The sequence below is a fragment of the Dipodomys ordii genome, unplaced genomic scaffold (assembly GCF_000151885.1).
Source record: "Dipodomys ordii isolate 6190 unplaced genomic scaffold, Dord_2.0 Scaffold45, whole genome shotgun sequence".
NCBI classification, from domain to species: domain Eukaryota; kingdom Metazoa; phylum Chordata; class Mammalia; order Rodentia; family Heteromyidae; genus Dipodomys; species Dipodomys ordii.
This window is the reverse complement of record NW_012267261.1, coordinates 7,607,653-7,633,512: the sequence shown is the minus strand read 5'-3', so window position 1 is coordinate 7,633,512 and position 25,860 is coordinate 7,607,653. Positions and strand designations below refer to the sequence as shown.

At 42.1% G+C, this 25,860-nt stretch overlaps 2 protein-coding genes across 3 annotated transcripts in view; one reads left to right on the top strand and one right to left on the bottom strand.

Annotated features, from left to right (window-relative positions):
• Positions 1-911: 911 nt before the first annotated feature.
• On the bottom strand, positions 912-11,124 carry Cep19 (centrosomal protein 19kDa). 2 transcript variants are annotated; one of them, XM_013019360.1, is made up of 4 exons: positions 11,007-11,124; positions 10,675-10,818; positions 5,017-5,217; positions 912-2,417 (listed from the first exon to the last, which is right to left on the bottom strand). In XM_013019360.1, exons 3-4 carry the CDS (start codon positions 5,144-5,146, stop codon positions 2,056-2,058), a joined length of 492 nt encoding a protein of 163 aa, XP_012874814.1. In that variant the 5' UTR covers positions 5,147-5,217; positions 10,675-10,818; positions 11,007-11,124; the 3' UTR covers positions 912-2,055. The 2 variants fall into 2 exon arrangements, with proteins under 2 accessions (XP_012874814.1, XP_012874815.1); XM_013019361.1 differs by lacking the exon at positions 11,007-11,124 and having other exon boundaries at positions 10,675-10,927.
• Positions 7,083-25,860, top strand: part of Pigx (phosphatidylinositol glycan anchor biosynthesis, class X) — a 21,476-nt gene continuing 2,698 nt past the window's right edge. The window contains exons 1-6 of the mRNA XM_013019311.1: positions 7,083-7,182; positions 10,610-10,958; positions 11,229-11,545; positions 16,004-16,067; positions 19,069-19,210; positions 24,185-24,398. Coding sequence (XP_012874765.1) covers positions 7,083-7,182; positions 10,610-10,958; positions 11,229-11,545; positions 16,004-16,067; positions 19,069-19,210; positions 24,185-24,398 — 1,186 coding nt within the window. The remainder of the gene's footprint in view (positions 7,183-10,609; positions 10,959-11,228; positions 11,546-16,003; positions 16,068-19,068; positions 19,211-24,184; positions 24,399-25,860) is intronic.

The following is a 25,860-nucleotide window of genomic DNA, read 5'->3' as shown; positions in this document are numbered from 1 at the left end:
TACACACATACGGGCATACAGGCAAGCATACATACAAACATACACACACAAACACACACAATTTACCTGGAAAAATTATTAAGTAAAAGAAGAGAGAAGAGGGGAGAGAAAGAGAGAGGAAAGGGAGGAAGAAGGAAGGAAGGAAACAAAGTGACAATATTTGCAACTCAGATCAAGGAATAAACTCCTCAATAAAGACTTGTACTGATCTGAAATAAAAAGATTAGCAGCCAAATACAAAATACATATCCTTTGGTGAAAGGATATAACAGTTATTTCACAAAAATGGTCCTCACATGTGTAAAACAAGATATGCAGATTAAAACTATGAGATACCACTGTAAAAACTAAAAACTGGCAAAGCTCAGCAAGTGTGGTAACACTTTCTGTCATGGTATGTGGAGAAAACTGGTACTCTTGTTGTACTGCTGAGAGTTGCATTCGGTATGATCTTCATGGGATGTACTATGCATTGGTAATATACCTTTCAACATCATCAACCATTTTCCCTCTTGCTCAATCTCAATTCACCTCCTGCAATTCCTCAAATATGCCAAACACACTCCAGCCTATGCATTCAGTTTCTCCACTAATCCTGAATTGCACATCAGTGTTCCCTTCCTGCCTTCAGGTCTTTGCTCAAATATCACCCCCTCCAATGAGGCCCTCTCAGATCGCCCGTGGCCTCCACTGGCTCCATCATTCTCCTGTTGCCCTGTTTTAATACAGAGCACTTATCATCTGCCATTAGTCTATGCATTTTGTTTGTCTCTTTTTTTCCAACAAGACTGTTAAGTCCAAGAAAAGCAGACTCTGTCATGCATGTGCTATATCCCCAAATGCAAGAACAGTACAGGCTTAGCATAGAGTGGGCACTTAATACATTGCATAAATGAATGACTGAGCCTTAATAGAAGACAACTTAATGTTTATTAAAATTGAGTATTCACAGTACTACTAAAGGCAGCTTTTAAATTACTCAATATATACAATGAGGTATATGGAAAATGATGTAGGTACAGAAGGCTCTCTAATTCTGCAAATTCTTTTTGCTGTCTTTGGCAAATATATGTAAGAGACGTGCCTATCTTCAGACTCTGATTTGTTAGCACTATATAAATAATCCCCTTATTATGGTATTTGATGGGAAAGACAGTAGAGATAAACAGATAAAAACAATAATTATTTACATAGCCTTATTTAATGAATATTAATATCCCTAGTGAAAACATAGGACTTCTACCAGTTAAACAGCATTCTAGCAAGAACAAATACATCATCACACAGATACTGTTAAACGAAGATCCTCTTTGTACACCCAAACTCATGAACAGGCCTGGCTGGCAGTACATATTGCTCATTCATTATGGATGGATTTCCCATTTTACAAACAAAGCTCTCATTGTGGTTTGAGAATATTTTTCGTATGTATTTTCTGACCCCACAGAGGCAGAATTCTCCTGTTATTCATCACAGGCCATCCACGTGAAGCTAGCATGGTGCATTGATAGTCCCCTCTAGAGTTATGTATGCACAAAAACTTAAGTATACCAGACTTAATGTTCTCCAACCATCAAACTACAATTTGCTTACTGTTACTCAAATTAAAAAAAATCTCTTTCTTGTCTCTTTACTACTTTCCTTCCTCTTTTCCCCAGTTGCTCTCACTTGGAATTCTATTATAAGCTCCTATCCAAATATTACCATTTGAAAGACCAGGCAAAACACTATTTCTCCACTAAGATCTTCCATGGTTGTTGCATTGTATAGTAATTTAGGCTCTAACTTCTTGTCTTTACTAAGCACCTGGTTCTAACTTTTTGCTGCTTAACATTATTGATTAGCTTTTTTTTTTTTAATCTCCCAAAGGAGATCCTAAAGGCAGATGCCTATGTTTTCTTCCTATGTTCATCTTGTATCTACACAGTAAATGTAAATGTCCTGGTTTTTATGACCCAACACATATACTTAGTGCTATTGATAGATTTTTTTTTAGAACCATACTATGTTCTTTATAGAAACATATTCTTCTAGCCTAATAAATTGAGTTTGGCATCAGAACTCATCGGCTGACTCTGTATCCCAGCCACAGGACTGAACTTGTTCATCTTGTGGGAATTCTACCTCAATGTCATAAACAAAATCCGGATCATCCTTCTTCTTCTGATTTTTCTCAAAAAGTTCATCCATGATTCTCTTCCTTTTGGCAAGCTCCTTGTCATCTAGTTTGTTTAGATCTTCCTCAGGATCAATGGTTGTTTCCTGTTCAATTTGTTTCATGGTTTCCTCTAAGCTTTGTCCCTGCAAGTAACCTCGTAAAAAACTAAACAACTTCTCTAATTGCTTCAGAGATACTTGTTCTAGGTAACTTTTGTGTCGTGGATTATTCTTTAATTGTTCAGCAGCTCTTGAACAATCTGGGAGGGAGGAAAAACCTATGTTACACATTTCATAGATACCAAAAACAATGATAATAAACTATTTGCCATAAATTACTGCTAGAGCAAAAAGAGAACAAAAAGCTCAGAACCCTGAAATCATTGGCTCCGTTATAGTCAAATGGCTAAAGGACTTGGTTGGAATAAATAAGTGTATAGAATTATAGTAAGATGAACTTTGATAGGCATGTGATAGGTATGGGGAGGCATTGGGAGGCAGAAGAGGGAAAATCCCAACTTTAAAGCCAGCCTGATCAAAACAGTAAGATTGTGTCAAATCAATCAACTTATTATTATAAATGACTTTTTATAAACTGAGCTAACATTGTGGAGAAAGAAGGAGAGGATGTATTTACTTTTTACTTCCTTAACTTGTGGAGATGTAAAAAATGTTCAACTGAAGAAAATGTCTGAGAATAAAACAGGAAAGATTTTATGGTTTTTTTTTGTTGGTCGTGGGGCATGAACTCTGGGCTTGGGTGCTGTCCCTCCACTTTTCAGCTCAAGGTGAACATTCTACTGCTTTAAGCCACAGCGCCACTTCCAGTTTTCTAGTGGTTTACTGGAGATAAGAGTCTCACAGACTTTCCTACCCGGTCTGGCTTTGAACCTCGATCTTCAGATCTCAGCCTCCTGAGTAGCTAGGATTACAGGCATGAGCCACTGGCATCAGGCAAAACAGGAAAGATTTTAGCCAACAGTCATGGTACTAATAAAATGATGACATAAAAAAACAAACATTTGGGCCTGGGAATATGGCTCAGTGGTAGAGTGCTTGCCTCACATGCATGAGGCCCTGGGTTTGATTCCTCATGCACCACATAAGCAGAAAAAGCCGGAAGTGGAGTTGTGGCTCAAGTGGTAGAGCACTAGCTGAAGAGCTGAGGGACGGTGTCCAGGCCCAGAGATGAAGCCCCATGACGGAAAAACAAAACAAAACAAAAAATACAAACAAAAAATTGATGCTACTGAATAATGGTATCTCAGTTGACTCACACAGGCACAAGGGCTTCTGACTATAATCCTATCTACTCAGGAGATTTATTTTTTAATTTTTTTGCCAGTCCTAGGGCTGGAAATCAGGGCCTGGGTACTGTCCCTGAGCTTCATTTGCTCAAGGATAGCACTCTACCAGTTGAGCCACAGCACCACTTCCGGCTTTTTTTCTTTTTTCTTATGTGGTGCTGGGGAATCAAACCAAGGGCCTCATGCACGCAAGGCAAGCACTCTACCACTAGGCCACATTCCCAGCCCCTCATGAGATTTTTGTTGTTGTTCTGCAGATCTGGGACTTGAACTCAGGGGCTGAGTGCTGTGTCCCTGGTCCCTGAGCTTTTCTGCTCAAGGCTAGTGCTCTACCACTTGAACTACAGCTCTACTTCCAATCCTACCTACTGAAGAGGCTGAGATCAAGAGGATGAAAGTTTGAGGACAGTCCAGGCAAAAAGTTATCAGGACTCTGATCTCAACCAACAATATAAAGTTGAGTAGTGTGGCATGCACCTGTCATCCCAACTATATAGGAAGCATAAATTGGAGGAGTGCACTTCAGGATGGGCTAGGAAAAAAGTGAGACTTTATTCCTTTTTTTTTTTCTTTTTTTGGGTGTCAGCAGTGGGGCCTGAACTCTGGGCCTGGGCGCTGTCCCTCAGCTCAAGGCTAGCATTCTACCACTTGAGCCACAGTGCCACTTCTGGCTTCTTCTGCTTATGTGGTGCTGAGGAATCGAACCCTGGGTCTCATGCATGCAAGGCAAGCGCTCTACCACTGAGCCACCTTCCCAGCCCAATTTGAACTAACTTCTGTTGCTTGAGCCTCAATTGTTCAGTACTGAGGACTGAGCCCAGGGTCTCACATACAAGTGTTCTACAAGTGAGCCATTCCCTCTCTCTCTCTCTCTATTTTATTTTATTTTTTGTCGGTCATGCGCTTGAACTCTGGGCTTGGGCACTGTCCCTGCACTCTTCAGCTCAAGGAGAGCACTCTACCGCTTGAGCCACAGCGCCACTTCCAGTTTTCTAGTGGTTTATTGGAGGTAAGAATCTCACAGACTTTCCTGTCTGGGTTGGCTTTGAACCTCGATCCTCTCAGATCTCAGCCTCCTGAGTAGCTGGGATTACAGGTGTGAGCCACCAGTGCCCAGCTCCCTCTCTCATTTTTTTTAACTTAAATGTGAGACAGAGTATCCCTCAGTTGCTCAAGTTGGCCTCAAATATGAGATTTTTCCTGCCTCAGCCTTCCAAGTAGCTGGGGATACAGGCATGTGCTACTGTACTTGAAATCAAACATTCTTCAGTGATTAAGAGAATGTATAGGTCAGGTCCTAGTGGCTCACATCTGTAATCCTAGCTACTCAGGAGGCTGAGATCTGAGGATTGTGGTTCAAAGCCAACTAGGGCAGGAAAGTCTGTGAGACTCTTATTTCCAATTAACCACTAGAAAACTGGAAGTGGTAACATGGCTCAAAGTTGTAGAGCACTAGTCTTCAGCAAAAGAGCTCAGGGACAGTGCCATATGACAGGAAGAGATGGAGGGGAGAGGAGGTATAGGATAGTAGGCAAGATAGAACATGAGGTACCTGAAAACTTTGAAAAGTTTCGAACTGGCATGATGCGCTGACGACTCTTCCCTTTGATTTCATTCTCATAAATTAAGATGATAGCTGGAGGCTGGAATCTAATCCCACACTTCTTGGCAGTGCACATCATTTTTCACATATGCCTCAGGGTAAGTTAAATGAAACTTGATGAAGATGTATTAACTGCATAATAACTTCCTGCTGATGGGAGAAAGAACATCAATTAGGTGTTGACCGCATCTCCCTTCCTTTGGCTCTCCTCTCCAGCAGATAAGGCTGTTGTCCAGTTTTAGAATTGCAAACCACGTTGCAAACTCAATAATTTTAGGGCAACCCTGAAAGTTCAGTTTGACCCTGAAGTTTGTTGGATTTTTTTTTTTTTGGCCAGTCCTGGGGCTTGAACTCAGGGCTAGTCCCCTGTCCCTGAGCTCTTTAGCTCAAGGTAGTGCTTTACCACTTGAGCTTCCAGTTTTCTGAAATTAGAGGTAAAAGTCTCACTGATTTTTCTACCAGAGCTGCCTTTAAACCATAGTCCTCAGATCTCAGCCTCCTGAGTAGCTAGGATTACAGGCATGAGCCACTGGTGCCAGGCTAGTTTGTAGATCTTTTAAGACTCTCTGGTTCCTTGAAGGGTATGTTTGTTGACACATGAGCCTAGGCATGCAATTCAGCTTGGACCTAAATGTATGGCATTCTTACAAAAGACTGAATAAGCTTAAGAACAAAACTTACAGGGTCTTTTCTATTGCTCAATTAAGAAAGTGTATCAAAGCAGGGCGCTGATGGCTCACACCTGTAATCCTAGCTACTCAGGAGGCTGAGATCTGAGGACTGAGGTTCAAAGCCAGCCCAGGCAGGAAAGTCTGTGAGACTCTTATCTCCAATAAACCACTAAAAAACTGGAAGTGGTTCTGTAGCTCAAGAGGAAGAGCACTTGCCTTGAGCTGAAGAGCTGAGGAACAGAGACAAAAAAAAAAGTGTATCAAATGAATGACAGAAAAGTAAATTCAGACTCTGCTGGGATGGGGCATGTGAGGGAGGGGCAGGTGAATGAAGATGTATAGTTTGATTCAAGAAGAGGTAAGAGAGTAAGAGAAGGGAACAGAGGGGGTGAGTTTTATTGGGATACATTGTATGCATATTTGGAAATGTCACAATGAAACTCCTCTTTGTATAACTAATGTAAACTATTAGAAATCTTTGTGTGTGTGTGTGTGTGTGTGTCATGGGGCTTGAACTCTGGGCCTGGGCGCTGTCCCTCAGCTCTTCATCTCAAGGAGAGTGCTCTACCACTTGAACTACAGTGCCACTTCCGGTTTTCTGGTGGTTTATTGGAGATAGGAGTCTCACGGTCTCTCCTGCTAGGATTACAGGCCTGAGCCACCGGTGCCTGATGCTAGAAATCATCTTTAAAAAGTCAACAAACAACAACAAGAAAAAATATATCAATCACTACCTATACCAAGATATAGAGGAAATTTTTATCCTGAGAGGTTCTCCAGACCACATCTCCCTTGTACTTTCTAAATGATTTCACACACTGATCTTTCTTTCTTTCCTTTCTTTCCTCTCTCTCTCTCTCTCTTTCCTTCTTTCTTTCTTCCTTTCTTGTGGGGGTGGAGGGCAGGAAGAAGATGGAGCTTAGTGGTATAGTGCCTGCCTAACAGGCACAAGACCCTGAGTTCAATCCCTATTCCTACAAAAAGAAAAAACAAAAATAACATCTTTTTTTTTAAAACAAACAAACTTACTTTTTTTCCCCTTTAGGTCTATATGGCTCAGGACAGAAAGGAACATATCTATTTTATCACAGTTTCTCAGCATATCTGGAATATAGCAGGCCTTCCATATATACTAATTTAGGGATATAAATATATATGTGTGTGTGTGTGTGTGTGTGTGTGTGTATGCAAGGCTTCTATATATTAAGATAGATCAGAGGGCCCCACCTTTCCATGGGTTATTGGGTCAGAAGTTAGGCACTATTATACATTACTACATTGAATACTGGCGCTGAGGCTTTTGTTAAGTCTTTATTGTAAATACTCTTTTAATGATTTCTGTGAATGGTTAAAACTATCAAGAGTAAGCCATTTGACAAACCTGAAGTGGAAGGCACTGTCAGCCACAATCTCTTTACTGGCCACCAGCCAGATAGTCTTCATGGTAAATGCTGTTTTCAAACACCACTGTGTTACTGGAAACTGAATCCAGGGCCTCAAGCACGCTTGGCAAGCACTCTCCAGAGCTCTATTTCTAGCTAGTTGTATGTTTGTATGTGTGCGTGTGTGCGTGTGTGTGTGTGTGTGTGTGTGTGTGTAGGGTAATGGACCATGCATGTGTACATGCTTGAACTCCAGGCCTGGGTACTCTCCCTGAGCTTTTTGCTCAAGGGTACCACTCTATCACTTGGGCCACAGTTCCCCTTCAGGCATTTTGGTGATTAATGGAGATAAGACTTATAGACTTTCCTGCCTAGGCTGGCTTCAAATCCTAATCATTAGTTCTCAGCCTTCTGTATAGCTAGGATGACAGCAGTGCCTGGCTCTAGTTGTTTCTGACACTTTAGAATTATTCTGTTGCTACAGAGAAGTATTACAACCATGGCTAAATACGTATTCCAGTCAGCGCCACTCCAGGTACTCTGCATGAGCCTGGGAAATGGCTCTTAACCAAGAAAAACCTTGGTGACCTTCAAATTTTTTTTTTTTATCCAAGCAAGAGAGAATGGGTCCCCTTTTGCTTCAGCAGAAGGCTTGTGATTGGTGTAGGTCACAACAATTTGCTTGAAAGGCTGCGTTGTGATTGGTATAGATCATAAGCTTCATTCTCATGAAGAGCTATGATTAGTGCAAACACACTTATCCCCTTCTGGTTATATGAGTAGACTCTGGAGCTCACTTTTCCAGTTGGGAGATACCCTCCTGTGCTGCTGTCAGTGTTGCAACATTAGATTCTCTCCAGTCCCCTTTTCTTATCTACTTTTAATCTTAGTAGAACAGGTTGAGCTGACAACACAAGGAGACAGTGGAAACACCAGCAGGCGAGTAGGAGCAGCAGCAGTGGCAGTGTAGAAGCAGTAACAGTTAAAGAACAGCTCCAATGAGCTTCCAAGCCTCAAAAGTCAACTGTGCTGACACCCTAGGTCTGAGAGCTGTTAACACTAGATGTTGTAGGAGTTGAAGTCTGTCCAGGAGCTGTAATATTAGCAAATGCTGCTTGTGGCTGTCCCTCACTGCTGCTGCAAGTGGAGCACTGGAATAGCTGCTACCTGCCAGGGCCACTGAGGAATAAGCTTCCAACCTGAGACCCTAAAGCTTAGAGAAATAACTTCCCCAAGTTCCAGGGCCTGATGTTGTAAGGCTCTGGGTCTGCAAGTTCAAACCCTATACTTTCTGCACCCAAGGGCCCTGTACCACCAATACTTGGAGAGTTATTCCTGTGTACTCATGATGTTTACAGAGCAAAACAACCCTCCTTGGTCAGCTGATTGGTAACAACCTATGCATCTACAACCTAGAAGCCAGATCAAAAAGGCAGATCTGAGGGAGAATTAGCATGTCCATATAGAAAAACCAGTTATATTTACATGGCTTCTATTGCAGCCTATTTATCTCATTATGGTTTTGTTCTAGTTTTTTTTTTTTTTTTTTGCAGGGGTTTCTTTTCTTTCCTTCCCTCGGCCTCAGTGTCAAAATATATTTAATTATAGGAACTGTTTTTGTTTTGTTTTGTTTTTTGTCGGTCGTGGGGCTTGAATTCTGGGCCTGGGCGCTGTCCCTCAGCTCTTCAGCTCAAGGCGAGCGCTCTACCACTTGAGCCGCAGCACCACTTTCGGCTTTTTCTGTTTATGTGGTGCTGAGGAATCGAACCCAAGGCCTCATGCATGCAAGGCAAGCATTCTACCACTAAGCCACCTTCCTAACCCATAGGTACTGTTTTTGATGTGTGTATGATATTTTCAGAAAGATTCTCAAATGAGTTAAGGTTTTGGAATAGGTCTCAGCGTCCATGAGTATGCAGCAGAGAGGCTGGACTTGCAGACTCAGAGGCTTATTACAACAAGCCCTTACATCTGGGGAGTTACTAATCCAGGCTTTAGGAACTCAGGCTGGAGGTTTATTGCTCTGGGCTTTAGCCAACCAGTGGCCTGGATTTTGGAAATGAATGATATGAATGTTCTACTTCCAACAGCAGTCATAAGGTGATGACAGTTTCATATATGGACTTCTGCCTAAGCAACACTTAACATAGTTTTTCTAAATCTCCTTTATAATTAAAAATTTTAAATTCAACACAAAGGAAGGAGGAAGAAAATGTGAAATAACCACTCTTGATTTCCTAGTCTTTTTTTCTAGGCATATGAGCTATTTCCTATCGATTTTCTATTTTCTATCCCTATATATTTCTTGACTTACAAAATTAACCTATGTGATTATTAAATATTTTGCTAAAATGTAATTTTTAAATAATTGTCAAATATTCTATGGATGTTAAATAATTTGTATAATAACTCTTGGATAAGAGATTTTTTTTTTTTTGGTCGGTCGTGGGGCTTGAACTCTGGGCCTGGGCGCTGTCCCTCAGCTCTTCAGCTCAAGGCGAGCGCTGTACCACTTGAGCTACAGCGCCACTTCCGGTTTTCTGGTGGTTTATTGGAGATAGGAGTCTCACGGTCTCTCCTGCCCGGGCTGGCTTTGAACCGCGATCCTCAGATCTCAGCCTCCTGAGTAGCTAGGATTACAGGCATGAGCCACCAGCGCCCAGCTCTGGATAAGAGAATTTGTAACTCTTAGGAAGTTAATCACAAATAATTATTTTTGCCAGGTATGGTGGAGCACATATGTACTCCCACACTTGGGAGGCTGAGACAAGAGGATCTTGATTTTGAAGCCAGTTGGGGCTACAAAGACTCTGTCTCAAAAACAAACAAACAGGGGCTGGGAAGATGGCTCAGTGGTAGAGTGTTTGCCTCGCATGCATGAAGCCCTGGGTTCAATTCCTCAGCACAAATAAGCAGAAAAAGCTGGAAGTGGCACTGCAGCTCAAATGGTAGAGTGCTAGCCTTGAGCTGAAGAGCTGAGGAACAGCGCCCAGGCCCAGAGTTCAGGCCCCATGACCGACCAAAAAACCCAACAACCACCAACTTTTAAAAATTACTGAGCTCTGCCTCTGATCTGATCTAATAGCCAAATACTACTCCCAGTCCATTTCATCAAAATTTAGACATTAGTAAAGTTTCTAGAAAATAATACTCAGCACAATATAAACTACCCATTCAAGCAAATGTCCATACTTGTGAATGATGTCTCAACAGATACCCCATAATGTCGCTTTTTTCACTATACATTCTTTTGTCTCTTAAATTTTAATTTTTACTAGTCTTTGTAATGCTAGAAATGCAAAATAATTTCAGGAGGATCATCACGATCAAAATCATAAAAAGCCTGTCCTCAGCCTTTCTCTTCTCCCTCAGTAACCAGTTACAATTCTTTTAGGTATTTTTTCAAATCCTCTCCGCATTTTAAGATATTTGGAAGACGCATACATGAATCCCTATTTCTCCACACCATCCTTACACCGCTACTTTCAGGGTTAAACACATGCACTCACTCCCCCGGTTGTGACGGGCCCCGGGCCAGCAGACATTCCGAGTACCTAGTTATCTTTAAGGTGAACACCGTCCTTCTGCGGGTCAGTGACTGCCGAGGCCTTGGTGTCTCTCATCGTAGCGGGACACGGATCTCGGTGCGTAGCCGCTTCTCTTCACGTCCCTGCCAGCGCAAGGCTGACCTTCTTATCCTTAAAGAAATACACAAAGTGTATCTCCTCCTGCAGGCCCACGTCCGAACCTCCACCCGAACTCTCCGCACAGACACGGGCCTGAGCCTCAGCAGAGCCTGGCGCCGCAGGAAGGAGCGACAGCCAGAGCCTAGACAGGCGTGACCGCAGGGTGAACTTGTCGGCCGGAGGCCCGAGCCCGACCACACCCGACGTCACCGACGCAGCGGGCTTTCTCCAGGGGCCACACCTGGGAGACACCAGGTCCGGGGATCCCGTGTCCAGGGTCCCGCTGCGGGGCCCGCGGAGCTGTTCCCACGGCAACCACCTCCCCCGCCACCCTCCCTGAGACTAAGGCGCATGCGTTACTTCCCGCCCCGCCCATGAGGGGGCGTGGCAGCGAAGGTGCACTAGGTGGGGCCGGCGATCAGGCGGCAGGCGGCCTCTCGCGGCGCCTGGAGCCGGAGGGGATTCCAAGCTGAGGAGATCTGGGAAACCGCCGGACCGGACCCGGCGTGTACGCGCTCTCAGCCTTGGTCACCGCGTCGGGGTGGCGCCTCTAGTGAGGCGTGTGCAGGCTCTGTCTGCGTCCTCATCCGGTCTTCCCGCGCCCCTCTCGGGCGTCCGCGCTCCGGCGTCCTGGCTGCCCGGTTCGTGGCTATCCGGGCAGTGGCCTGGCTGCTCGTTGGGTTGGCCGGGCTCACCCACTCGCTGGCCTCGGCCTTCAGCGACGCCCCCTTTGGCGCTGGTAAAGGGGACGGGGCTTGGGTGGGAAGGGTGGTGGTCAGGCGGGACTCGGGGATCCTCCGGGCGTCGCGGCGGGCCGCCGTAACCGGGGGCGGGGCCCTAGAACGGAGGTTGATCCGAGGAGGCGCAAAACAAAGGCCGCGAGCCTCTGCTTCTCCTCGCGGGATCTCTGCCCCGATCCCAGACTGGTGTGGAGTCGGGTTTTGGTGGTTCCGAGGCCGGGACTGGCCGCAGTGACCCAAACACGGACCAACCATATCATGAAGCGTCTTGGGATACTAGTGGATTCCTGAAACTTCTCTTCCCTCTCCCCCCCCCCCAGCCAGACGGGTATCCGCGCCCCGTAAGGTGTGAAGCTCCCCAGGCTGTGCCTAAAACCCCCGTGTGTACTTGGGCGCGAGGTTGGGGGTAGGTGTGTGGAGGGTTCGTTCTACCCACGTCTTTGCTGATAGACCGGGTTGGTCTAGGGTTTCATTATGACACGGGACTGGGAATCTTCGGACCTGGGTCCATTACAGCCTGAACGCTGAAACAAGTGCTGTTAACACTTGGGGATTAGCCAGCCCCAAGCCGAACACGGCACCATTTAGATTTGCTGTGTGGAGGGAAAGTCAGACACGTGCTAGAGTAATAAAGTGTGACGAGGCTCGATAGGAGAGTCAGCACCGACCCCCCGATGAGTTTCTCCGGCTACAAAATGAGGGTGTCATATTCGCATCTGCGACTCAGCACAGTTCTGACTTTTGGTAGCATGTTCGTTTACAAATTTATTGAAAAGATGATGAAGCCAAATAGATTTATTTATTTATTTATTTCCCCCGTTTTGAGGCTTGAACTTTGGGATCAGAATCACATACTTTCCTGGCCAAGCTGGCTTCCAACAGCGATCTTCAGATATCAGCCTCCTGACTACCTAGGTTTACAGGTGTCAGACATCAGCTCCTGGCCAAATAGATTTTTTAAAACTGGTCTTGGGATCTCCAAGAACTCTTCCAGCATTGCATTTTATAATTAGAAGGGGTCAATTTCCAGCACCAGTTCAGGCCATCACGACCAAATAAAGTAATATTTAAGAGGGGTAGCGCTGGAGGCGTGGCTTAAGTGGTACGACACCTGCCAGTGAGCAAAAATAAAACAGGGAGAGGGAGACAATTTTTTTTTCTCCTTTAAGACAAGGGATTTGCTATGTATTCCAGGCTGGCCTCCTCTTCGGCGTTCCCTACTTAAGTATCCCAAGTGTTGCGTTTACAGGCATAAACTTACTATGTGTAGCTAAGAGGATGGATTCTTGAAAGTGAATTCAGATAGAAATTATTTGCCTTAAAAATCAACTATAGGTATCAGTTGCCCACACATATTATGGACGCTTGTGAAACATGCCTGTAATCCTAACTACTCAGGAGACTGAGATCTGAGGATTGGGATTTAGTGAGTCTTAAAGCCAGCCCAGGTGACTTTTCTCTAACCAGCAAAAAGCCAGAGTGGAGGTGAGGCGCAAGTGGTACAGTGCCACTTTGAGTGAAAAAGCTAAGCAAGAACAAGGCTCTGAGTTCAAGCCCCAGTACTAGCACACACAAACAAACCCAGAATCAATTCTGGGCCGAAGCGTGATTAAGGGAACATAATGGGATAAACTTATACAAAGTTCCTGGACATAACTCTAGAATTATCACAGTGAGACCTACTATTAATGTATGGTAGTAAACATGAAAAAGTAATACTTAATATACTATGCTATTTGTAAAATAGCCTTTTCTACCATCTAAAATGAATGATTTACTACTCTCTGGAATACATCCCAATAGAATTTAATTGTTAGGCAAAACTTGTTTTCTAATGAGTCACTGTCTTACTAGTTGTATGACCCACCACTAATTAACTATAAACCCTTGCTTTCTCCTGTGTTCAAGTAGCTTTACACCTACTTGATGTGCTAAGTTGTAAAAGTTACAAAAAACAGAAAATGTGAAAGCTCAAAGGACAAGATTGAATATGGAGATTTTAGCATTTTTTCTGCTTTCTTTCCTAATTTCAAAAGGTTTTGCCTCCCTGTCATTTTCTTAGTGCATCTTCTCAAGAATAGAGCTAGTGGGTTAGTGGCATGCAGTCTACATGGTTGCTGAGTGTTTTAATATTCTTCCTACATACATCTAGCTTTTGCTGTGGAGGCTAGTTCTATAGCCTGGCATTGTTGGTGGTGGGCAGAGACTGAATTTTTAATTTTATGATAGGTAAGTTGAGTGATAACATGAAATCAGTCAAGTAAAATTTTGGTTATTTTAACCTTACAAATGAAGTCTTTGGATGTTTGAGTGCCTCAGTTTCCCTTTTTATTTTAAGCCCCTTCCCCAGGCATGGATGTTAGAATACAGAAGTTATCATTATGTAGTTGATACGGGCACAGTTTCAATGAGCTATGTTTAAAACAGAAATTTTGGCTCTTAAGCCATCCTATGTTTGTTTTTTTTTTTGTCCTGGGATTAATCTGAATGAAGTACTATTAATAGAATGCTTACTTTATGGTAGCATTGTTCTCAGTGCTTCTACATATATTAAATTCTTTTTCTTTTTTTTTTGACAGTTTTGGGGCTTGAACTCAGGGCCTGAGCACTGTCTTTGAGCTTCTTTTGCTCAAGGCTACCACTTTACCACTTGAGCCACAGCACCACTTTTGGCTTTTTCTGTTTATGTGGTACTGAGGAATCAAAGCTAGGGCTTCATGCATGCTAGGCAAGCACTCTTCCACTAAGCCACCTTCCTAGTCCCTATATTAAATTCTTATGAAGACTACAGAGATAAATTATTTTGCTCAAAGACACAGAGCTATCAATAGACTAATATTTGAAATCAGACAATTGAACTCCAAAGTCAGTATTTTATGTTATTTTTATTTATTTAATTTTTTTGTCCAGGGGCTTGAACTCGGCCTGTGTGCTGATTCCAGAGCTTTTATGCTCAAGGCTAGCACCCTACCACTTGAGCCACAGCTCCATTTCTAGCTTTTTAGTGGTTAATTAGAGATGAGTCTTTCAGGGTTGATGCTGTGAAGATGTGGCTCATGCAACCATATCCCACAGCCATGTGTACCAGTGCGTGGGCCTTGGCCGTAAGTCTTGAAACCACTTGATATGTGACTTTTTTATAGAACTGGTGCGAAATGGAACTGGTGCAGCATGAACTCATTGAGGCACAGTAGGGATGCATGGATGAAATGAGGGGCTACATCTAGAAGCTTATGGCTGACTTCTGGCTCACAGAAGAGGACTTGATCCCAAAGCTCTTTCAAGTACTGGCTTCTCGCTACTGAGATCAGAATGGAGGTCACACAAGAATGCTGCAGGTCCCAAATCGTAATAAGCAGGATCCAGCCAAGATGGCAGTGATCGAATACAAAGGGAACTAACTGCCTCCCACCCCTACCTGTGCCTCTCGGAGAGAGCAACCTTACACTCTTAAACCAGCTACTGCTGGGGCTGTATCAGGACCTCCACCAAAACCAGCCTCCACAGCTCCCATACAGCCGAAACACCAAGGATTTAACTGGAGTTGAAGGGTTCATGACTCTTCAATGAACAGGATCATAGGCCTTTGGAGCTCTTTGAATGTCAAAAAGAAATGGAGTTACTATTGTAGAATGTATAGTCTTAACAGGGCCCAGAAATGGGAGCCAGATGGCCCTCTCTTTGTACAATACATAACATTTCTTACACCTCCCCCCCAAAAAAAACAAAAAGTATCTTTCAAACTGTACAGACTGATTTCAAACCATGATCCTCAGATCTCAGCCTCTTGAACAGGTAGGATTACTGGTATGAACCCCTGGCACTCAGCTCTACCATTAGTATTTTCAACCAAGATGCTACACTGGAAATAGTTCTACATGCAATTCAAACAGCTTAAATTTTTTGTTGAGGTGTATTGAGGCTTGAACTCAGGGTCTTATACTTGGTAGGCAGGTGCTCTGCTGCTGAGCCTTTGTGATTTTTTTTTTTTTTTTTGGAGATAGGATCTTGCTTCCTATCCAAGCATATACCTGGGTGGTCATTGCCTATGTTAGGCTTCCCATCCTGAGAGAACAGGCATATGCCACAATGTCCAGCTCCCTTTTATTGAGAGGGTCTTTCGCAAGACTTTTCTGTCCTGGCTGGACTTGAACCCTGATCCTCTCTATCTCAGCCTTCTATGTAGCTAGGATAACAGGTGCCATCTATTGGTTGATACAGTGTCTCATGGACTGTGCTTTCTGAGTTGTCCTGGAGTATAGATCCTCCCTCAGTTTTCCAAGTAGCTAGGGTTAGCCACCCCTTCCTACCTAAACTATTTAACATTAAATTTTTTTTTGTTTTGCCTTTAGGTTGGTTAGTTTTTCTGACAACCCAAGCATATTGGTGTAATTATTTTCAGTTGTTTAAATATTCTTTCCCTGAGTGTCTTTTAAAAACTCTTTTGATTCTTACAGGCATCAGGGCCACTTGTTCTGAAATTATTTTGAGGCAAGAAGTTTTGAAAGATGGTTTCCACAGGTGAGTTGCCCATTGATTTCTACTTATATTCACATACTGTCATATAATAGAGAAAGAGTTGATAGTTAAAATATGGACAAATTGAAATAAGGATATCCTACGCGCTTCAAACTTTGAAACAATTAAAGTAATAGTGGAGAAAAATATATGCTTAATTTTACATATATAGCCAGAAGCTACATATACATTATCTCATTTAATCTTCACAACAGCCATGAGACAGATATTTCTTGATTTAAATAACTTGATAGAAGTTAGGGTAATAGAGCTGACTCAGATAATACTATTGCGTTGTGCTTTAAAGCTGTGCTGTCAAATAATATGTATCTCTTGAAATAATGATTTCTTCTTTACTAGACTTGGTTCCAAATAACCAAGCTGTTTCCAAATCTAAAACTGTTTTCAAAAGATAAATGTTTGCCAGGCATTGGAGGATCATGCCTCTAATCCTAGCTACTAAGGAGGCTGAGATCTGAGGACCCAAGTTTGGAGTCAGCTTGGCCAATAAAGTCTGTGAGATTCTTTTTTTTTTGGGTCCGGTTGTGAGGCCTGAACTCTGGGCCTGGGCACTGTCCCTCAGCTCTTCAGCTCAAGGCTAGCATTTGAGCTGCAGTGCCACTTCCAGCTTTTTCTGCTTATTTGTGCTGAGGAATTGAACCCAGGGCTTCATGCATGCGAGGCAAACACTCTACCACTGAGCCATCTTCCCAGCCCCTGTTTGTTTGTTTTTGAGACAGAGTCTTTGTAGCCCCAACTGGCTTCAAAATCAAGATCCTCTTGTCTCAGCCTCCCAAGTGTGGGAGTACATATGTGCTCCACCATACCTGGCAAAAATAATTATTTGTGATTAACTTCCTAAGAGTTACAAATTCTCTTATCCAGAGCTGGGCGCTGGTGGCTCATGCCTGTAATCCTAGCTACTCAGGAGGCTGAGATCTGAGGATCGCGGTTCAAAGCCAGCCCGGGCAGGAGAGACCGTGAGACTCCTATCTCCAATAAACCACCAGAAAACCGGAAGTGGCACTGTAGCTCAAGTGCTCAAGTGGTAGAGCGCTCGCCTTGAGCTGGAGAGCTGAGGGACAGCGCCCAGGCCCAGAGTTCAAGCCCCATGACCGACAAAAAAAAAAAAAATATATGTTGCTAGTATTGAAGATCTAAAAGGCTGGTAAAAAGTTGTGTGTGTTGGAAAATATGTCTGTTTCTCTCTGTTTAAACTCAATTACTGAGAAGTCACTTCAACACAAAGACTTAATTTTGTCTATTTCTGTTTTATGAAATTGTTGACAACTGGCTGTTGAGGATTCTCTTTTCTCTTTTTGATATTTATTTTTGATGCTGGTCCTGGGTCTTGAACTCAGGGCCTGGGCGCTCTCCCTGAGCTTCTTTTTGCTCAAGGCTAGTGCTCTACCACTTGGGCCACAGCTCCATTTCTGGCTTCTTTTGGTGATTTATTTGAGGTAAGGATTCACAGACTTTCTTGCCCACGTTGGCTTTGAACGATTATCCTTAGATATCCATCTGAGTAGCTAAGATTACAGGCACAAGCCACTAGTGCCCAGCTTCTTTTTGATATTTAGCAGTGTATAAAATAACTTTTACATTTTTAAAGTATAAAAATAGAAGCAAATATATAACAAATTTTGGGTGTCTCAAAAGGCCAAGAGTGGGGGGTGGGGGGGAGGGTGGGATGGGAAGGGGAAACAAAGGAGGAGGCTACAATGCTTGATAAGAAATGTACTCATTATCTTGCCCATGTAATTGTAACCCCTCTGTACAGTATTTTCACAATTAAAAAAAAAAGGCCAAGAGTATTTGCTATGAGGCTCTTTAAAGAAAGCTTTCCATCCTTGGTTTATGTATTCACAGGCTAGTAACACACTTGTGAGAACTATCTTTTTTTTGTTGTTGTTGTCGGTTTTGGGGCTTGAACTCTGGGCCTGGGTGCTGTCCCTCTGCTCTTCAGATCAAGGCTAGCACTCTACCACTTGAGCCAGAGTGCCACTTCCTCTCCCCCTCTCCCCCCCAGTACTGGGGCTTTAACTCAGGGCTTCCTGCTTGCTAGGCAGGTGTTCCACCATTGAGCTGTTTGGCTGGTTAATTAGAGATAAGGGTGTCATGTACTTTGCTGCCTTTATGAACCACAATCCCCAGTGCTCAGCCTCCTTTTTCTTGTGGGTCGAGGGGGTTTGAACTCAGGGCCTGGGCACTGTCCTTGAGCTTTTTTGTGCAAGGCTACTGCTCTTCTACTTTCAGCCACAGTTCCACTTCTGGTTTTTAGGTGGTTAATTGGAGATAAAAGTCTAGGACTTTCCTGCCCAGGCTGGCTTTGAATCACAATCCTCAGATCTCAGCCTCCTGAGTAGCTAGGATTACACACTTGAGCCACCAGCAGCCAGCTCCTATAATGTATTTTAAATTAATTTGTAGATATATTTATGAGGTCAGAAAAGATTATATGTATATATACCATATATATGTATATATGTGTATGTATTCATGTAGATATATAAATGGTTTATAGCAAATATTGAACCAGATGGAGCTATATATATGTATAAATATATGTATACATTTGCATGTACACACATATGTGAACATATGTATATACTGCAATATGTGATATATGCATATAATATACATGTACATCTATTTACACATGTGTGTATAGATGCATACATATATATTTACACACATATCATTTGTTGAAAGACTTATCTTTCCCTATCAAATTATGTTGTTTACTTTATTGAAAATATGTGATTCCTTTTTGGATTTAATTGTTGTTCAAGTGATCTTAATTTTTTTTCTAATGTTTATTGCTTATAACATAATTATGAAAGAGCTAATGGGTAACTATGACAGTATAAATATTTCATTTGTTAATCTACTTTTGGAAAGTGAATTTGAAATATAGTGTTTGTGCTGTTGTAGATATAATGTTGTACTATATCATTTAACAATTGAATGAAGAGATTTATTTTAAACTGTACTTGTCTTCCAGAGACCTTGTAATAAAAGTGAAGTTTGGAGAAAGCATTGAAGACTTGCAGACCTGCCGACTCTTAATTAAACATTATATCCCAACAGGACTTTTTGTGGATCCATATGAACTGGCTTCATTACGAGAGAAAAACATAACAGAGGTATAACTACTAAGATTTTTTTTTCTGTGATAAATTAATTTAGGGACTCAATAACTTGGATCAAGGCAAAATACATCAGACAAACGAATTTACATTTTGTTTAAATATATAAAGCAATACTTTAGCTGAGTCCTGGTGGCTCACACTTGTAAACCTAGCTACTTAGGGGGCTGAGACCTGAGGATTATGGTTTGAAGCCAGTGAGGAGTTAAAGTGAGACTTTAATCTCCATTTAAGCTCAAACAAAGCCTGGGCTGTGGCTCAAGTGATTGAGTGCTAGCCTGGACCCTGAGTTCAAGTTCCAGGACCAGCACAAAAACAAAACAAATAGACACTTTTAGAGATAGAATAGAGTATTTTTCAACAAGTGAGTTATTACTACAACTTGTTATTACTACACCATCTGAGCTGGTTTAAAGCTTTTCAGCATGATAGCTTACAGAAAATATTATATACATCTATGTGTGTATACAGAGAAGATTAATAGTAAATAGTACTTCCATAGCAATTTTGTTAAACTATATTTTATGTATGGAAAAGAAGGAAACAAATATTTAATAGATATCTATCTATATGCCAGGTATTTTCTTTTTCTTTATTTTTTAAAGAAGGTAAAATTAACTTTTTTTTTTTTTTTGCTCAGGGAGCTTGAACTGGGGGCCTGGGTGCTGTCCTTGAGCCTTTTTGTGCTTAAGGCTAGTGCTCTATCACTTGAGCTACAGTGCCACTTCTGGTTTGTTCTGAGTAGTTTATTGGGGATGAGAGTGTCATGGGCTTTCTAGCCCAGGCTGGCTTTGAACTGTGATCCTTAGATCTTAATCTCCTGAATAGCTAGGATTATAGATGTGAGCCACTGGCTCCTGGCTTAAAATTAACCTTTTTTTAAAAAATTGTGTCTCACACTACTTATATAATCAATCTTTTTTTTTTTTTTCCTGCTGGTCCTGGGGTTTGAACTCAGGGCCTGGGCTCTGTCCCTGAGCCTCTCTGTGCTTAAGGCTAGTGCTCTACTATTTGAGCTACAGTGCTACTTCTGCCTTTTTATGTTTATGTGGTACTGAGGAATTGAATCCTGGGTTTCATGCATGCTAGGCAAGCACTTTACATGATGTCACATTCCCAGCCCCTAAATCAATCTTTATAGCAATCCTAAAGACACATTATCTCCATTTATTTTTTGCTGGTCCTGGGGCTTGAACTCAGGGCCTGGGCACTGTCCCTGAGCTTCATTTTTGCTCAAGGCTGGCACTCTACATCTTGAACCACAGCCGAGAAATGTCTCGGCTACTTATTAATTGACAAGTTTCTCCTCACCTTGATACTTAGCTTCCTAATCTAAACCCTACTCTTGTGTTAATTTTTTCCCCCCACTACTGGGGTTTGTACTCAGAGCCTCACTGCTCTTTAGGCAGGAGCTCTATCACTTGAGCCATATCTCCAGCCCTTCTTTTGCTTTTCAGTTTGTTTTTCAGAAAGAATCTGAAGCTTTTCCCCAGTCTAACCTCAGACCTTGATCTTCCCTCTGCCTCCTGAGTAGCTGAAATTGTGGTCATATACCATCTGGCATAGGCCTGTATTTCTTTTGTTATTTTGAAAATTTATAGAAAAATACATGTCACACAGGCTGGGAAGGTGGCTCAGTGGTAGATTGCTTGCCTAGCATGCATGAAGCCCTAGGTTCCATTCCTCAGTACCACATAAACAAAAAGCTGGAAGTGGCACTCTGGCTTAAATAATAGAGTGCTAGCCTTGAGCACAGAGAGGCTCAGGGACAGTGCCCAGGCCTTGAGTTCAAGCCCCAGGATTGGCAAAAAAAAAATATGACTATATGTCACATGTCCCATAACCCATAATTGGAAATTGATGTATTAATATCATACATTATTTTTCTTCTTTCTAGCCGAGTTGAGACTATGGCCCAATCCCTTGTACAGAGGAATGTTGTCATGAAAAGTACTATTACATGTTGATTTTAACTAGATAGAAGGAAAGTTATATGCAGAATTAGTTTTTTTTTTTTTATTTTGTTCTGTTTTTCTTTGTTGGTCCTGGGGCTTGAATTCTGGACCTGGATGCTGCCCCTCAGCTCTTCAGCTCAAGGCTAGTGCTCTACCACTTAAGCCACAGCACCACTTTTTCTGCTTATGTGGTGCTGAGGAATCGAACCCAATGCCTCATGCATGCAAGGCAAGCACTCTACCACTGAGCCACCTTGCCAACCCTATATGCAGAATTAGTTGTTGCCTGTATGGAATTAAATCTTCCTGGAGATAAACATTTTTGCCTCTAACTAATTTAGAACAATTGGACAAAGCAGATGGGTGGTATGGCTACAAAATCCGTTGTAAGGCATTTGAGATCAATCAACACAAGCCCTAAATAAGTTTAGCAAGGGGCTGAAGGTTTAACGGAGTGGGGAGCACACACTTAGCATTCCTGATGTCCTCAGTGTAATATCAGCATTGCAAAAAGAAAAAGCTTCACCAAAAGACATCTAATAAACTTGATTTATTTATTTATTTTGGTTGGTTGTGGAGCTTGAACTCGGCCTGGGTACTGTCCCTCAGCTTTTTAGCTCAAGGTTAGCGCTTAAGCCACAGCACCACTTCCAGTTTTCTTGTGGTTAATTGAAGATAAGAGTCTCATGGACTTTCCTGGCCAGGCTGGTTTTGAGCCATAATCCTCAGATTTCAGTGTCCTGAGTAGCTAGGATTACAGGTATGAGCCACCAGCACCCGGCTCATTTCATTTTTAAGTAAGGTTATTAGAGTGCTCTTTCTTTCTTAGTTCTTCAGTTGGATCCAGCCCAGTGCCTCATACCTTCTTGGCTAGCACACTACCACTGAGCTATACCTCCAGCCTCTAGACAAACACTTAAATAAAAAGTCTCTTGTACTCGGGGCTGGGAAAGTAGCTCAGTGGTAGAGTGCTTGCCTTGCATGCATGAGGCCCTCAGTACCACATGAACAGAAAAAGCTGGAAGTGTCGCTGTGGCTCACGTGGTAGAGTGCTCTCCTTGAGCTGAAGAGCTTAGGGACAGTGCCCAGACCCAAAGTTCAGGCCCCACGACTGGCAAGAAAAAAAAAAGTCTCTCATACTCCTTGAAAACAACATAATACTCAGTTAAAACATGAAATTGATATTTTGTAGTTCCAAGTGAAAATACAATGTTTTTGAAACTCTAACTTTTACTCAGTCAAAATATATAATATTTAGACTTCTGCTTTTGTACAAGAAAAGGAGCCAAAGCCCAGCTCATACCTGTAATCCTAGATACAAGGAGGCTGTCTGAGGATCACAGTTCAAAGCTATCCCCAAAAGGAAAGAGCTGAGAATCTTTTTTTTTTTGGGGGGGGGTCTGGTTGTGGGGCCTGAACTCTGGGCCTGGGCGCTGTCCCTCAGCTCTTCAGCTCAAGGCTATTGCTCCACCACTTGAGCCACAGTGCCACTTCCGGCTTTTTTCTTTTTTTGCTTATGTGGTGCTGAGGAATCGAACCCAGGGCCTCATGTATGCAAGGCAAGCACTTTACCACTGAGCCACCTTCCCAGCCCCAGGGCTGAGAATCTTATCTCTATCTAACCACCAAAACACTGGAAGTAGAAGTAGAGTTGTGGCTCAAGGAGTAGAATATTAGTTTTGAGCAAAAAAGCCCCGAGTTCAAGTTCTAGTACTAGCACCAAAAAGAGAAAAAGAAAAGATTTAATGTCTCTCTTGAAATAACCAAGAAATAGACAAAATATATAAAATAATGAAACAAGCCATTGAATATCAGGTAGTAAAAGGCACTGATATTGAGAGAAGTAACATATAAACATGAACCCCAGGATTACCCTATCTTTCTTCCTGTAGTTGTCTTTCGGCTATAGAATTCTTTTTTAAAACTGCATCTTAAAAAAGTTTGCAAGGGCTGAGGATGTCATTCAGAGTAGAAGTGGAGTGTTTAGCATACATGAGGTCCTGGGTTTGATCTCCAGTATTAACACATAAGATCCAAGATCCTGTGCTGGGCGCCAGTGACCCACACCTGTAATCCTAGCTACTCAGGAGGCTGAGATCTGAGGATTGTGGTTCAAAGCCAGCCTGGTCAGGAAAGTCTGTGAAACTTTTATCTCCAATAAACACTCAGAAAACTGGAAGCAGTGCTGTAGCTCAAGTGGTACAGCATTCACCTTGAGCTGAAGAGCTGAGGGACAGTGATCAGGCCGAGTTCAAGCCCCATGACTGACAAAAAAAGAAAGAGATCCAAGCTACTTGTGTGCCACTTTTTCCATTAACTTTTTTTTTCTCCCTAATCATGGGGCTTGAACATGGAGACTGTCCCCAGCTCAAAGCTAGTGTTCTACCACTTCTAGCCACAGTACCACTTCCAGTTTTCTGGTGGTTAATTGTAGATAAAAGTTTCACAGACTTCCTGCCCAGGCTGGCTTTGAACTGCAATCCTCTGATCTCAGCCTCTTGAGTAGCTAGGATTATAGGTGTGTGCCGCCAGTGCCTGGCTCCACTAACTTTTTATACTCACTATGGAAAGAGTTGACAACTTTTGCCTATCTGACTCACTACCATTTTACTTGCTTCACTAAAGAACAGGAAATTACCAGAGTGATCCCATTCATTGTAACCTAATACAGGCTTATGTTTCTGTTACAGTTAGTTTTGTAATTACTGAATGATATCATATTTATTCACATAATTTAACTTACCTTGATACTTGTTTTATCACCTAAACAGAAGTTAGTCGGGAAATTTCATAGAAACTTTTTTTTATTATGGGGAAAGCTGTTACCCCAGGGTATATTTTCTCCAGTTGATTCCTGTGTTTTCTATGAAAAATTAAAAATGGAAGAATAACAGAGGTATTCTTTAAGGGGGTCAATTGACACTTCTGCATATCTGTATAATAGTTGTCTTCATTTACTTTTGGATTTTCATTTTTCCTTATTTCTTATTGATAATACTGGTGTTCTCTTCAACAGGCAGTGATGGTTTCAGAACATTTTAATATAGAAGCCCCCAATTATCTGTCCAGGGAATCTGAAATTCTCATGTATGCCAGAAAAGATGTCCAGTGCATTGATTGTTTCCACGCCTTCTTACCTGTGCACTACCGTTACCATCGGCCACAAAGCAAAGATGGAGAAACACATATTGTGGTCAACAACCCAGATCTGTTGATGTACTGTGACCAAGGTGAGGGTGGCAAGGCTTCCAGCAAGACAGACATGGCTAAAGCTTGTTTCTGCCTGGTGCTAGTGGCTCATGCCTATAATCCTAGCTACTCTGGAGGCTGAGATCTGAGGGTCACATTTCAAAGCCAGCCCAGGCAGCAAAGTCCCTATGTGACTTTTACCTCCAATCAACCACTCAAAAACTGGAAGGGGAGATGTGGTTCAAAGTGGTAGAGCACTAGCCTTGAGTGAAAGAGCTCAGGGATAGCACCCAGGCCCTGAGTTCAAGCCCTGTTACTGCAAAAAAGGAAAAAAAAAAGTTTCTTTTTTTATTTCAACCTTTTGATTGGAAATTGAAACAGATGACCTATAATTACCATCCAAGGGAAGACACAAAACTTTGCTTGCCACCCTAGTGGCTGTTTGTCTAATCATAGCCTTCTTTCCTCTAACACTAACCCTTTTTTTTACACTAATGGGATAGATTCTTAGATGTTGTCATTTAGTCTTGTTCATACAATCTTTTATTTCTGTGAAGTTCCTTTGTTCATGCATTTCCCTTTCTTCTTTGAAATTAATCTATTAAAATGACTACAGTCAATTGACCGGTGAGGTTTTTTTTCTCCTAGCTTCTGTTCTCCTGATTTTATTATGATGGAGTTCCTTATATTCCTCTGACTCCTTTATTTCCTGGATGTTGGCAGTTTGCTCCAGAAGTATGAATAGATGTAGGTTTGATTACTTTGACAAATAGGCAGTAGTGCTGTGTTGTTTTATCAGTAGGCATACTATATCTGTTTTTGTTGTTTTGTCCTTCCTGGTTTGGGAAATTGAATTCAGGAACTTGTGCATGCTGGGTGAGCGTTCTACCATTTGAACAATGCCTCTATGGCCACTTTGCCCCATTTCCTTTTTTTCAGTACTAGGATTTGAACTGCTTTTTTGTTTTTTTGTTTGTGAAAAAGGGTTTTGCTAACTACACCCAGGCTATTTTCAAACTCATGATTTTTCTGTGTCTACTTCTTAAGTAGCTGAGATTATAGGTGTGTACCACCATACCTGGCATTTTGTTTTGTTTTAGTAATACTGGATTTTGAACTCAGGGGTTTTTCTCTTAGTAAGTAGGTATTCTACTGGTTGAATCATACCCCTCAACTCCTGTTATTTTTGATACTGGGTTTCTTTATGTAGCCCAAGTTGATTGTGAACTCAAGATCATTTGGAATGCTAGCGTTAGAGACTTGTGCTCTCACTGCTGGGTGATTGTTCTCTATAGACAGTGATCCACCTTGCTCCTATCCTACTTTCTTTTTTGTACTGTATTTCAGGTCTTTATGGCTTTGGATGTTTTGTCTCTATTGCATGTCTTTTAGTGTCCTTTTGTTGGCTTTTTTTTGTTGCTGTTGTTAACTTTTGACTTTGTCCAAGTTTTTAAAAGGTGAAGATTTTGATGAGTTGAACGCATTTTTTTTTTTTTTTTTTTT